General features: G+C 36.5%; 1 protein-coding gene across 1 annotated transcript in view; it reads right to left on the reverse strand.

Annotated features, from left to right (window-relative positions):
• ARAP2 (ArfGAP with RhoGAP domain, ankyrin repeat and PH domain 2) overlaps positions 1-15,901 on the reverse strand; it is a 115,288-nt gene that overhangs the window by 79,063 nt on the left and 20,324 nt on the right. Inside the window, exons 7-9 of the mRNA XM_030948180.1 lie at positions 13,770-13,839; positions 7,859-7,979; positions 5,015-5,196 (exon numbers count right to left, since the gene is read on the reverse strand). Of these exons, the coding sequence (XP_030804040.1) occupies positions 5,015-5,196; positions 7,859-7,979; positions 13,770-13,839 (373 nt within the window). The remainder of the gene's footprint in view (positions 1-5,014; positions 5,197-7,858; positions 7,980-13,769; positions 13,840-15,901) is intronic.

Raw genomic sequence — 15,901 nt, forward strand, 5'->3', positions numbered from 1 at the left:
AAAGAACCTACCTACATGAAAAAGAATTTCTCATGATGCTTTAGCATGACAACTAATCATTATTACTCATCTTCAGGACTTCATTTAAGTGTTCTTTGGTAACCTTCCATTGTTAAACACTTTTGACTGTTCTTAAGAGATACTTTTTTTAAAAAGGATTTCTATCTCACTCATCATGTTCTTGATTATTAATCAGATAACCATTTTCTCCAGGTAAAACCAGAACATTTCCTAAAAAACAATCCCCTTTGCAGAGTATCATTATAAATTCCCATTGTTGTATACCAAAAGACTTCCAAGTCTGCCCCTGAACCCCAACCACAAAGTCTCTGGCATTGTATGTAGGTATGTCAATATGTATTTCATAGTATCACAGAATGGTCTGGTTAAGAGGGGACCTTTAAAAATTATCTAATGCAATCCCCCTGAAACATGTATCCAACAGGGGCATCTTTTTCACTAGATCAGGTTGCTCAAAAATGCTCCCCTTTAAGCCTCCATTTCTTAACAGAGATAAGGACATATCTCTGCTCTTATGCAGACAGAGATTCATGCACACATCCCTTCTGCTTCCTTCCACTGACATTCACATCACTTCCTCTCTTTCAAGATGCCAATCTCAAGCATCAGCTTTGGCTTGTCCTTTCAGCTATCTTTGTATAAGTTCTCTACATTATCCCTCCCTTTGCCATTTTCTGCCTATTTAATATCCTTTCTCGTAATGCATCCTTTGGTATTGTCCAGTTTTGCTTTAAATGCACCATTAGCATCACAGAAGAAATTAAAATTACTAGGCACCCTTACTGGTTCATTCAACATGAATAAACATTTCCATCTGCCACAGAGCACATCATTTAAATCTTTCTCAAAACAAAACACCCTCCGAAATCAATAGAAACATTGAGCCAAAATGAAACAAGTGGTTTTTAATAAGTAATGTATATTATTGCTTATACATAACCAAGAGAATACTCATCACCATTGTAGCTTTAACTTGGAGTTAGGTATGGAGAAAACATGTCACAAATTATTATGGCACACAGCCATACCAGTCCTCCATCTTTATATTTGGCTAAATTTCCTCAAATATCCCAGCTAAATACATCTAATCACCCAAAACAGTCATAAGATTATCCTGATTTCTCTATTCAAAGCCAAATTCTAGCACAAACACTATGACACCTAGGCTCTCCCTGATGTTAGAGACCAGTAAATCTTAAACATAGCCTTACAAAGGAGATATATTCAAGCAGACCAGACAAGCATTTGTCAGACTCCTTCTGATGGTAACCAAGGGAAGGTTGGCACTGCCACTGCAGACTGACATTTCAAGCCAATGTTTGAACTGCCATGAATTATCAGATTACGTTTTTTTATTTAAGCACGAATGAAACAGAAATGGGAATTTCAGTAAGCTGCAGGTTGAACAAATTGATCCAGTACGATTTACTTTTCACTTCTGCTCAAGAGAGGAAGCTTAAGAAATTTACACTACATGAGTCAAAGAAATTGATGGTTTCGTACTAGCACTATATCACTGCCACAAGTTCAAGCTAAACCAATCACTTTTTAACTAGAAAGAGGCCTGAGACATGATGTTCTGATCTCAATCTGAACTTCACAAAGTTCATGGCGGTAAAGTTACAATTTGGCATTTGGCTTAGGATCTTCTCCATTTTTAACACTGAAGATGTTTTTTTTTAAGTAACAGCAGACTCTCCTCTATCAGGTTTATTAGAAATCAATGAATAAGCTCGATCCAATCTCATTTCAACATTGTAAGAAGTCTAAATAGGTGTCTTTTAGCACTGCAGTTATAATAAACCCCTCTAAGGCTCTCCAGGAGCTAGTATGGATGTGAATTCCAATATGAACAGGATTTGAGGACATCCCTGGACAGATTTGCCTAATAATTACTGGCTCAACTGCAAACTTAAGGCCGGGAAGGATTTTTGGATCAACAGCGCCCTCTAATGGACCAGTGCTGTATTGTGATGGTTTTCTTCAGTACTGCAGTAAAAATCATTCTGTTTTCCAACTTGAAATTAAAACACCAGAGGTAGCCAAAGAATTGCAGACTTTGAAAGCCCAAAAACAGAAGGTATTTCTTCTGATTCACAAGCATCCAGAAACTGCATGAAGAAAGGATACTGTTCAAATGCAGAATCTGCAAAGAAATATCTTGGGACCATTTGAATTTTCTGAAGGTTAGATAAGTAGGCTTTGGGAAGAAGATAGTTTTGCACTATTATTTACAATATCCATACACACAGGAGGAGTTAATAGGCTGGCAGCACTTCTAACCATTCTGTTCCAGGGCCTGATTTTGGTTTGCCTTCTGCTGCACTGCAGCCAGTGATCTTTGCAGAGCATCCATGTATTAGAAGGGAATAAATATCTAGCAAAAGGGCTGTATAATTATGTGCTTTCATGATCAGATAAAGCAATCCTGAAATGCATGATGCTGAAAGGGCAGAGCAGATACAACCTGCCACACAACAGCACAAGCAATAGAACCAACACACATGTGCACACACCAAAAAAAAAATTAAAAAATCTGTAGAAACAGAAAGTAATGGGGGAGGGGAGCAGTCTTAGGTATCTGAATCATATAAACTGCACTGTGAAAATGCAGAAAAGAGCAATCAAGAACCTTCAAGAGTAGATGGCTCTGTTTTGTATCAACATACAGCCAGAAAAACTGACTCAGCACAGTGGGCAGAGCTTGGAATGCCCCATGTAAACAGAGGAAGTTCAAAGCACAACTGGAGGCAAGAAAGATGCTCCCGAAAGTTATATTCAAGCAGACAAAGAACAAAGGAAAAAGCAAAAATTTGACACCTGGTAGTGCAATACTCAAGAGGGACATAAATAATTTCAAATTACCTATCACTCTGGAGGAGAAATTCCTTCACAGGTCTGGATATCTTTACTCCTCAATCAAAAAAGCTCAGAACATTCACAAGGACCACTCAAAAATACTCAGGGGCATAAGATTCAAAAAGCCTAAGTCCTGAAAGGAAAAGCGGCTTGTTAACAATGAACATCTACAAAAAGATTTTCATGGATGAGAATGCTTTCCATGGACCCTTCTCAGATAAAATACCTGGAAGTGCCATGACAGAAGAGTAACACTGAGCACACTCATGGTGTGAGTCCCACAAGCAACAACTATGAAGTCAGTCAACTTCATTCTTTGAAGTGCAACACCACTTCAGTGAAATACAGGGTCTCAGAAAGGAGGGGTGGTGTTTGCATCTTGGTTTTGTTCCTCCTTAAACATGAGCTGTGAACTTAAATAAACTGACAGGTCACCTATTCATTACAATAATCAGGCCTAAAGATTTCAGTCTATATAAAGAGTACTGTGTTCAGCTACGAAGACCAATTTTTCTCCCTGATGATCATTCAGCAAAACATATACTGTGGGTTTAAATTCAAATGACACACAGCAAATACACTTTTGGTACTGTATTACATATCTAAATAATTTATGGAGGTTTTTTATAGTTACAGAACAGCAGAAATCCATAAACTGTATCATGTTTGTGGTGGGTTGACCCTGGATGGAAGATGCCCATCAAAGTTGCTCTATCACTCCCCCTCTCCCTCAACTGGACAGGAGAGAGAAAATATAAGAGAAGTATTGAGGGATGAGGTAAGGACAAGGTGTGATCACTCACCAATTACTGTCACTGGCAAAGCAGATTCAACTTGGGCAAATTAGTTTAATCTTTATTTTCTATTACCCATCCAACTAGAGCAGGACAATAAGAAATAAAATGAAATCTTAAAATACCTTTCCCCCACCCCTCCCTTTTTACTGGTCTTAACTTTGCTCCTGATTGTCGCTACCTCCTCCCCACTCAGCACCTTAGGGGGATGGGGAATGGGGTGTTGTAGTCAGCTCATCACACTTTGTCTCTGCTGCTCCTCCTTCCTCAGGTTTGCCATGCAAACCCAATTACAATATTCTTGATTTGTTGGCTGTTGACTGACCTCAAAGAATGTACCTAATAACTAAAACAAAGAAAAACAGGTCTTCCTCAGTCTCTAATTTCCTGTCATAGCCTGGGAAACAATGGTAAGATTTTATATCAAACAATAAGTGGACCCTCAAGCACACCTAAATAATTTCACATAGAGGGTAACAGGAGAGGAAGTGAGATCAACTCCAAGAGAGACATTTGAGACAGGGATTTGCCTGTAGACAAGTTTGAAAGAACAAGGCAAGAATGTAAAAACACCTCCCCCAATGCCATCCCAGGTTCCAGCTACTTGAGGGTACTGAATTGCCTCACAAAAAAATAGCACCTGCCATTTAATGTCAATAGATTTTTCTTCCACTAGTTCACACAATTATTCATTGAACCAACTATCCCCATTTATTCCCTGCCTACGGCACCCTAGAGAATTCCACTTCATATTATCATATAGTCATGCCCAAAACAAAACTAAAAGCCCTAGATTTTGGAAGTTGAAAAGACAGGCCTACTTCACATTTTTTAACACTGAATTTGTTTAAAGTATTACAGTGCACAACAGAATCTGGCCAGTCTCTATTCTTGGAAACAAAAGGAACGTAATTTCTGAACATTTCCCTGAAGTATCAGTTAAATACCACGATGTATTTCTGTACAGCACACTTTCCAGGACAGTGTATTATAAAACACTGAAACCACTGCACAAAATAAGCCTTCTGATTAAGTTGAGTGCTTATGGCCCACATTTTGAGAGTGAATTAATCCCAGCTCTGACACTAACATGTTTTGACACTCAGAGCTTTTCACTTCACCTCAGTATGTATTCTTTTTTTTCTATTGTACAACAGACATAATGATTCTTTGCCTGCTTTGTGAAGCCTTCTGAGAATTTCAGCAATAAAGCACTACATATAAGGAGATATGCATTTATATTGAAATGCACCTATTCACAAAGAGCCATCAATTTCCAACTCACCAGTTAAACCATTTTTATAAGCTTTCATTCACAAAAAAGCACATGAAAAATGTACCTGCTCATTTTTGCAGATCCATACAGTACTCCCCTGAAGTAGAATAAAGATTTTGGTTTTGTATCCTTTCAGCTCAAGATATCCACTTTTCTCAGGGGTCACAGAAGTTCGAGACTGAGAGTTATTATCAGACATCAATTTCAAGGCATTGAGCATCGTATTAACCCAGTCATTTCTTTCTTCTAAATAAGAAAAAAAAAGTTAGTCAAAGACAGTTAGTTAAGCAGTAGCTTCATTCTTCTCTGCACATTGGTTTTCCCAACATTGTTGTATATTGGTTGATGGTACAGCAATACGAAATAAGAGAGAACATCTATGCTGACAAGTAGGTGTAAATAAAAATAATGAGAATCTGTATCAGTGGAGGTGTTAGAAGGACAGACATCCAATTAACTGCCACCAATCCAAACAAACAGATGATCAAGATTCTTAAAATCATGACTGCTAGTTCTGAGATACTTTATTCCAGACAGTTAAAGACTGAGGTGACAGACAGGTGGCACGTTCACCTTCTGGAAGCCAGATCAATGGGAAAGAATTACAGCATTACAAGTTATGTAAGCAGAAACCAGAGAGCCTAAATATGATCTGTCACTGAAGAGGCAAATCATCACCACTGCTATTCCATGTTTGGCCATGCTTTTAAGAAAAAAATGCTTGGTAATTTACAATCTATTCCATTAAGGTGTGGTGTTTAAGCTTGACATTGTCAAGGGTACTGAGTAATTAAGAAAATGTGTGTTTGAGCATCTTTGCATGCATTATTAATGTAACATCTTACAAATACATGAACACAAGGAGGTGAAGTAATAAAGTTTCTCTCAATCTCATTCACTATGTTCAGACATTTGACTGGACTAAGATCAATATACTTTAATGCTGAGTAGTCTGAATGAATTAGGTTTGCCTCATGCGATTGGAATATCATGAATATTTCAACCGTTTGCTCTGAAAGAGCCAGATCACAAAATATATTGGGGGCAGGGGAGACGTAGAGGGAGGAAGGGAGGGATTGGAAGTTCTATTCACAGTATGTACGAAGCTGGCAAAATTAGCTTGAAAGACTGCAGGAAGCACCATTGAAATAATAACCTGCTTACTTCATAAACGGTGTATGTGCAACATACAGCAATAAATACACAAATTTAGGTATTGTAAAATACTTTGTGGGAAAGGAAGACAGCAGTCTGACAGATTAGCACAGGGAATGTGATACAAGTGTTCCTGTAAAAAATTTTGGTTTAAAATACATATATGCTGTCTTGGAATACTCCAGTAATATTTTCAAAGTACTTTAGTATAGCTAAGGGCATCAAATTGCTAGAAGTGTCTTTTTTCAATGGTATTTCACTCTGGCGAAACAAAACCTCACTGCATCTGAGCAAGTTATACTCTAATTCACTGCTATCCCTTGTTTGGTTATTTATTTTGCGCCCAAAAGCCCCTAAACTTTCCAAACCATTACATATAGTGCTTTTTCCTCTAGATATTTAAATCTATCCAAAAGTAATGCATTTCTGATATCTCAAAATACATGTAAAGGTCTCCATTTCAAAATCTTTGAAAGAAGTTTAGTACCCTTTGAATACTCCCAGAACAATTCCTAAACACAAATCCACAGAAGTAATAGCATCAAGTAACAGCTTTGTTTTTAGCACATAACAAAAATCAAGCAGGGTTATTTATATACTTTACTGGGAATACATCATCCAGTTCTGGATCACATTCCTTACACAATAGGCATTTCTAACCCTAAGTGAACAGCTTTACGGACATCTTACTATGACCGAAGAAGGTTATACACTGTATGAAAATGGAATTTCATGTATAAGAAGTGGTAGCTCTGAATATATTTTACAAGTCAGCATAAGTTTTTAACATTTTTATAGTATGCAAGGCAAAGATGTACAAAAAAAATTGCAGCCCCCCAAAATGTATTGCACCAAGATGGTTATATTTTAATTTATGAAAAAAAATTAAATACATATAGAAGAGAATTGCAAAATAATAAAGAAATACATATTTTTTAACTCAGCTAAGAGCATAAAAATGACTGAAATTACTTGAGCCAAACCTGATAAGAAGGATTTGTTCATTGATGCTGCACTCCTGTTACAGCCTGCAGCCAATGTTTACTACCAACTATAACCCATAAAAATGGGATTTGATAATGGAAATGCTGAGACCCCAGAGCTATAATGGTTCGGGCATGTACTGCTGTAAATACATACTGCACAACTCCTTTTTTCTAGGCATTCATTTTTATTTTATTGTTTCCATAAATAAATCATACATGCACTGATATTGATTCCACATATTACAGCTGCAGATTGATAAAGCATTCAATTAGAAGGCATACTAACTTCCTTGCTGCAATTTACATTTGTAATCTCTATCAATACCTGGCTGAAAATACTGTATAGGACAGAAAACTTCGGACTTCCTTCGATCACAGCATCACATCCCAGGCATCATTCATTGTCTCTTTGTCAATTTTTTATCAAGTGGTAACTCAGAGATGTCTGAGAGCACACAGGCTGTAAGAGCTGCTAGTGAGACTTGAGAAATGTTCAGACAAATTAATCTTTGGGAAGGATGGGGGAGGAGGCAGAAGAGTCGGGAAAACAGCCTTCTCATTTTGATATTTGAAAAAGCCATTGCCCAGCAATTTCCACTGTTCTAACAAAGTTCAGAGTTATCTCCAGTTTCACTTTATGAGCTTAAACCAACTGGATTCCAGAAATATTTCTCATCATAAAACAAGCTATATTTCACAAACAGAATTTATCAACAGTGATTACATGGCTTTTTGGCAATTTCTAGAAAAACACATTTTCTGCTTACCTTCCTTATCCACACGGAAAACAAAAGTCCTATGGGATGTGACAACTTCAAACTTATTCTCCCCATGAGTTCTTACTGTTGCTATTGCAGAGAGCAGTATTATTCCTTTTGAGAACACTTCCTGTAATAAAAAGACAGTCAAAATATTTAATTCTCAGAGAATTTTTAATTCCTCTGATGTAACACTACTTGTCATGATGTTTAGGGAGTTCACCACACTTAACATAACTGAGTAAGTGAACACCTTCACTACTTACCTATCACCAACTTCACTGTTCTGGATCTATGCACATCTACTACCTTCTAAAATAGAATAAAATCCCATGATGAGATAGATTGGGCATATCTAAGATTCAGCTTCATAAATTATCTCATGACATTAATATTGCAAAACATAACACTTTAATTTGCAATTTTATGCCAAAGTAAATTACATTTACTATCTCAAAGAAAAATTATTTAAAAATATGTAATTATTATACTTGTATGATAGAATCAGACATGGGAAAAATATTATACTTTCTCCAGGCAGATAACTCCAGTTTTGCTGCTCCCCCCCGTACCTTGCCACTTCAGCGGGTAGCCAATAAGAAAAGTAAATTCACTGATTTTATCCCTAAGTTTGAACACAAACAAGGGCACCACACTGGAAAAATACAGTCCTGTCAGAGCTAACAAGAATGCTCTAGCTTGGGTCAGGTATATGCTTTTCTGCTATACGTGTGGGCTGGTTTTGGCTGGGATACAGCTAACTCCCTTCATACTAGCTAGTAGGGAGCTGTGCTTGATGATAGAAATAGGGTTCACAACACAGGGATGTTTCAGCTATTGGCTGAGCAGCACTGAGACAGAACCAAAGCCTTTTCTGCTCCTCGTCCCACCCCACCCCGGAGGAGGCTGGAGGTGCACAAGAAGATGGGAGGTGATACAGCCTGGACAGCTGACCCCAGCAGACCTGAGGGACATCCACACCGCATGGCAGCATGTTCAGTATATAAAGCTGGGGGATGTTCACAGTGATGGAGTTTGTCTTCTCAAGTAACCATTAAGCAGAATAGAGTCCTGCTCTCCTGGGGATGGCCAAACACCTGCCTGCCCTTGAGAAGTGGTGGGTGAACTCCTTGGTTTGCTTGTGCACAGCTTTTGCTTTACCTCCTAAAGTGTCTCTATCTCAACCCACAAGTTCTCGTGTTCATTCTTCTGATCCCCATCCTAGCTGTGAGAAGAGTGAGTGAGTGTGGGGCATGATTGCTGGCTGATGTTAAACCACAATTATTTGGGGTCAGCACAAATTTTCCCAATCTTTTTAGATTTACAACTAGGTATTAGGACAGCTGAATGGAACACAAATGCAAGATGGGAAAAAGGGACTGCTACAAGTACTTCCTTCAAGTAGCTGCCCTTTTAAACTAATTAACCTAAGGGTCTGGGGTGGGGGTTGACAGGAAGGAAAGCTGAAGCAGACGTGCACTTCAGAAATACATCTGCATTATTTCTGGATTCCAGAGTTAATGCTGCTCTTGTCTCCACTACACTTTCATCAATTCATTTTCTGACCAAGACAAGTCAGATATACTGACAAAATTTATGATTCAGATGCAGTAATAGTCCGAGTCAGCTCCCCATAAAGAAATTGCTCTGTAATAACTTCCCTCCCAAAGTATAAATTATTATAACAGACTTCATACAAGCACTCAAGGAACACTATAAATATGAAGCAGAAAGGATACCCTGGATCATTCTTTGTTTACTGAGTTTAATATACTAATGTTGTTTCACTTTGAGGTACTAATACATGTCAGCAAAGGTAGTTTAGCAGATAAATAAAAGAAATACTAAAACATAGCAGAAGCAAGCATGTTACTACAATTACACACAAGGAATAGACAGAATGACCATAGCCAGAATTGCATAGCTATTTTCATTATGGCTATATTTGTTAAAAGAGTGATTTTAACAAATTTTAATGAGGTTGGATATTAAGTTAACTACTGATCCTTCCATGGTAAAGCAAAATTTTTACATCTACTGTTTCTGTAGGTGTTCAGTTATAAATATGTTATGGTGTTTGCAGGCATCTACTGGCTGTATTCGGTACTACTGCGAGAGAATAACAGAAACAGACTGCGGGAAGTTACAACTATTTTATTTCATTTGCTAAAAAAAAGTCAATTTCCTTTTAAGCTGAGCATAGTTTTGCTTTGCTATTTAAACAATCATCCATCATCCTTTTTAAAGCTTTGCTCTCCAAGGCGTACATATTTTCAAATACAGTTTAAACCATAATAATTTATCAATCTATTTTTCTTGTGCAGCAGCTTTTCTTTCATGTGCAAAAAAAATGCCTGTTAAAAAGCTCTTGTAGATCAAGATACAATAACTCTCTTTGAAATACTCCAGACTAGAAATTAGGTGAATTATTTAAGAATATAGAAAACAAACCAAAACAAACACAGCCAAGAACTTCACAGCTATTTATTTTGTTACTGAGTGGTGTAAACTAGTTTTAAGGCTGCTAAGAATTCCCTGACAAAAGAATTTCCAGCAGGGAAAAGCAAAATGTTGGGTTTTTTATATCAGCTGTTTGGCAGAAACTTTAACTTTCAAATAAAGCCCCACATCACCCCTTGATGATTGTGATTCAGAGATGAGCTAACAGATCATGGAAAATACCATTTTTGACTACTTTGGTTTTACATCTACAACAGATTAAGTATGACCTATTTCAAGAATGACAGTGATGCATCTGTTTTGCAGTGAATTTTGCTCTTTGTAATGTTCACTTGTACTGTGACACAACAAAATATTGAAGTTCTCCACTTGAAGAGTTAAATCTTTTTCCTAAATCACTAATATATTTGTCAGGGATGCTAAGCTGTTTTAAATAAAAACTTTCAACATAACCACAAGTTTTTGCCTTACTATAAAGTGCATGGTAAAACACCAGATTTCTGGCAAAAGTAGGAAGAAATTTGAAGCAAAACTTGTGCATATAGGGTAGCTGAAAAAACAACTCAAATTCTACCTTCCCCTCCTCAGTTAACCACACTCTGTTGAGACAAAGCCACATGGGATGTTGCTCTGATTGCATCAGCTTTCTCAGGACCAAGAACACAGAGAGCAACACAGATTCAAACCAAAACTTTCCCTAGATCAGATGCTGCTTGTTAAAAGCGGAATCATTTTTTTCATGTATGCAGATACAAAGTAAAGAAGAGATCTCTACCAAGTAGAAGTTGATAGACAACTAAAACAATGTCAGAAAAATATGTATAAAATTGGTGTTTAAATCATTTGAAGAAGTATTCATAAGGGCATTTTCAAGAATAATATTCTCTGTGTCTTCCCCCTATAGTCTCTGGTTATTTCACTCTTCATTAGCCATGTAGTACACTTCCCTTCTTGAGAACCTCACTTCTCTCTAGCTCCTAATTTGAATGACAAATAGAGCTATTTAATATCAGTAGTGTTTCTGGGTGAAATAAACAGTTCCATTCCACTGAGTCTAACCTTCTCTGCTTGTAATAAGAAGAAAAATATCAAGTATGGATTGGTTTCCTTCTGAGAACTGCTTTTAATTGATATATGAAACTGAAAGTATAATTTCTTGTCTGTGTAGGAACGTCCTAAAACAAACACAGACTAGAACAGACAGAACTTGCCATTAAGTTCTAAAATTAAAACAACAACTTCCCCACTTAAATATATAAATGGCCAGCTATGTACTAGGAAGGGGGACATGCAAGACCTTGCAAGGGGCTCAAGCTGCACACAGGTTTTGACGGGTCTGCAAATAGTTATTTATAATGTCAAGGTAACAACACACAAGCAACAGCAGGAAAATGCTGATATCCATCTTACATGAAATATGAACACCCTAGGTGTGGAGACAGTGATCCAGCAGAGACCACTACACCAAAAACTCATTTTCTTGAGTGACACCACTGCTCGTTCAGCACAATCCCATTGGGCACTAAGAAATACTGGTACCCAACTATGTTTTCCTCCTACCTGCAAACTATTTTGAGTTTCACCAAATCCTCAGTTCCCAGAATTTTGCTTCAGGCCTTGCAGTTCTCAGATATAACATTTTTTCATGTATGTGACTCACCAAGTTAGCAAGTCAGACACCCAAATTTGGGCAAACTATACACAGAGACCAAGCAGCCTCTCCCTTCAATACCCAGAGTGAGGCTTGGACTCAGATTCCAGCAAAAGTGAGACAAAGAGGCTTCCACACAAGCATTTGCCAAGCTGCTGATAGCCTAATCTACCACACAGACCTTTTAAACAGAGGATGCGGAGTTGGTGGCTTCCTACGCATCATGTGACACACTAAACATTCAATTCAGCAGAAGGGAATACTTCTGGAATCTCTTATGACAAACAGACACATAACAAATGCTATTCTAGCATAACTGACCTCCAAGTAACACTTTCAGTGACTTTCAAAAGGAAGAAAAAAAAATAAAAATAAATTCCCAGTGCAGATAAAAGACTAAGTTCTTTATTAGCATTTCTTTCCCTAATTATGCTACAGATAGTGTTAAGCAAATCCCATTTCTCTATTTTTTCAAGTCTTTTTTCATTATCAACCCTGCTTTTCTGTTTCTCTGAAGCTGTGGGATCAATACTGCAAAGGGGTACCATTTTTTGTCAACAGAATGCAAACATTATTCTCCTTATTCTACTGTTCCCTTCACCTACAAAATCAAGTCTTCTACTGTAAGTGAAGCAAAGTAAGCAAGTAAAAACAGATTGTTTCAAATTTGCAACCAGTAAGCAAAAAGACTGATGTAAGTATTTTTGAGCTTTTTCTTAGTTCCCCAGCCCCTCAGAAAATAAACAGTCTCATCCTACATCAGTTCTTACATCCTCACCCCATCATAAGGCATCTATAGATCTCTTACCACCAATCAGCATACTGTTTCCAAACTTTTACCTTAAACTGTATTTTCTTCCTAATGTAATATGCATCTTCAACAGGAAATGGTTTCTAGCATTTAAAATAACACACATGCACGGGCAAGGGAACCTCAGCTTCCCTTAACATGCATATTGTAAAATCATCTATCACTTTTAAGTCTAAGAAGGTCTTCACTACTTCCAAGAGGAAATATTAATTATTAAATCACAGAGCAAAAAAAAAAAAAAAAATTTTGTAGTGCTCTGAAGGGTAATCACATGGAATTCTAAGAGAATTACAAGGAATACACTCTTTGCTGAAAATTATGATTTACAAATGCATTTTTGTATCACATATAAGAAGTGAACTACTTTAATCAAAGCAGCTCACGTGTCTGCAAATGTTTCAGCAAGATTCAATCCTCAGTACAGAAACAAAACCAGCCATATACATTGTAGAACTGGTTTTGAACACTCCCATTCAAACCTAACCTAGTTTCATGACATGCAATTATGCACAGAAGACAAACAGGAAAAAGACATTTTTAATCAAAGAGTCAAGAAGTATATAGGTTAAGTTTGTTTTTTTCAAATGGTCTTCCATGCTACTTTTAATTGTGCTCTCACAATCTCCAACATGATAGGCTCCCATGACAAGACACTCTTCAAACACCATCAAATAACACCTCTCTTAAAAGTGTTTAGCATGATCCTGTTCTGTTCCAAAAACAGCAGCAGTGTCAGTCTCTCACTAAAGTAAAAACAAATCTGATGATACCTACCTGGAAAGGTGAGTAATACAAGCCCTTCTAGGAAATAAAAGGATGAACAATACATGAAGACAAGGACACCTTAAAATACTTAATTACCTCTCACCCAAGTATTTTAGAATTGAAAATTAACCTAGGATGGATATTCATTTCTAATTACTCAGATTCTAATTATAGTACTTTGTGTATTACACAGATGCATTTTGTTCCAAACATGACCAAAACATATCTCTTACCTTTTCATTGTTGTAATAAGAAATGCTCTCTCCATCAAATTTAACCCAGCGCTTCTGAAACACACGTTTGCTGTGAATCAAAAATTAACACAATCAATATACAGCTAACACTGGTTTTAAGAATGTCTCAATCACAAATTATAGAGGGGTCAAATTTCTGTTCAAATGAATATTCTGAACATAAGCATAACTTTAGTTGCCACAAGCTCTATTAAGATACTTTCCAGAAATGAAAGCTGAAAATCTCAAATGACCATCTCACTGTCGTGCTTATGGCAAGAACATCTCTGTTTGCATGTATGGTACCTCCAGTCAGTCCATGTCAACACATCTCCCCAGGACTCTGTTTTCTGGCCAATGAATGGATAGCAGCACACCACATCTCCCAACAAATACAACATGAAATTTAATTTTCAATGTGCGTTATCAACTGGACATCATCAATGGGAAACTTTCAGTGTGCCATTAACTCACACTCTATAAAGACCTTCTAAAAATATATGTTTACATTAACCTGAAGTAGTCCATTACACTCACTAAAAATGTTGACAGCTTGTTAGTTATCATCTAAAAATGTCTCCATTCTAAAATCTATTAAACAAGTTAATTAGGCAAGAACAAGACCCCACTAATATATTTTCCCAACATTATTTCCTTTCCTTTTAAACGAGTGCTCTGCTTTAGGATTAGTAGACTGTGATAGCTTACCAAAACTTTAATCAAATAGCAGCTCTGACTTAATTAACTTGCATTACATGACTACAATAAATCATCATTTTTCATAACCTGGAAAGGCCAATGTACCATCTATTTTGCATTAAAATGTCAATAAACGTCAAGATTATACAGGGACAAGTGAACCTAAGTACCAGATGCAATATGAGCAAACTGAAAGGCTGTAGAATTTATAGTGAATTAACTAAAAAAAGAGAGCCCATACTTTAATTGCATGATTTCTAGCAATTTAAGAAAACAGTATATATTCTTTTTCCCAAGGAATCACAAACTTCTGGGTGTAAATTGGAGCTTTATAAAAAGAATGGGAGGTGTAGAACAGAAGGAAATATTCTGTTGATGGCCAGAGAAATAAAATACAACATCGCTTCAATAGTTTGAAAAAAAATTCTTTTAGAATTTGGTTGAGTTTTTTTAATTCTTCAGATGCTTGAGAAATGGTATTGTAAGTAAAAGAAACAAAAACGTATCATTCACTGAACCACCCCTGAGACAAAGTCCTTGAAATGTAGCTGTGGACTGTCACTGCATCAAGGCTAATGACCATGTAACTCTTCTACTCAGTACTAATCACTACTAATTTTGTGGTTAACTCATTATCTTTTCCAAATAATATATCTTCCCATGGCACTTTCTTCAAGTTTTCATAACTTGTTCTCAACTCAATCCTTTCAAATGGAGCAAGACAAGCCAGCTGGAATCAAGAATTATACTTTTCATCACTCTGCTAGCTAACTGCCAAAAGTGTTAAAAAAAATCCTGTAAGTAAAATAAAACAAGAGTTCAGTATCTCAATAATTCTGAAAAAAAAAAAAAAGAAATATGGAAACACTCCGTGAATAATTATTCTTTGATTCTTTAGTAAAGGTGAACAACAGCAATCCATAAATGTGGACAAAACCTTCAAAGCAATTAAAAAAGGAAAGAAAATAGTTTTGAGCGCACTGAAATTGTGTGATGGTTAAAAGTTTTATTAAACCTATTATTCCATCTTATTCATCACCTTCAACAATGTATCAGTGTATCAACACAAAACAAAAATTAAAAAAGATATAATGTCAAATCAGATTCCCTAGAAAGGAACACAAAAAAAATGGAAATTGCTATACAGCAGAGCTTCTTCCAGTGAGTTCAAATAAGGTTTTATTCCAAAACAATAACATAATAACATAAATTTCTCACTTAAAAATTATATATTATATATACGTAATTATATTGATGATGATTATTATGGAAAAAATAATCAAAGGAAAGGCCAAAAACTTAATACCTTTCAGCACAGCTCAATATACTGTCCTCACAACAAGGAATGCAGATCTATTAAGGCCTAAATAGAAGTGCAGTAGATGTATTTTAGCACTAACAAGTACAACAGCTTTAAGTTCTAGATGCTAAGT

The sequence above is a fragment of the Camarhynchus parvulus genome, chromosome 4 (genome assembly GCF_901933205.1).
Source record: "Camarhynchus parvulus chromosome 4, STF_HiC, whole genome shotgun sequence".
In the NCBI taxonomy this organism is placed as follows: domain Eukaryota; kingdom Metazoa; phylum Chordata; class Aves; order Passeriformes; family Thraupidae; genus Camarhynchus; species Camarhynchus parvulus.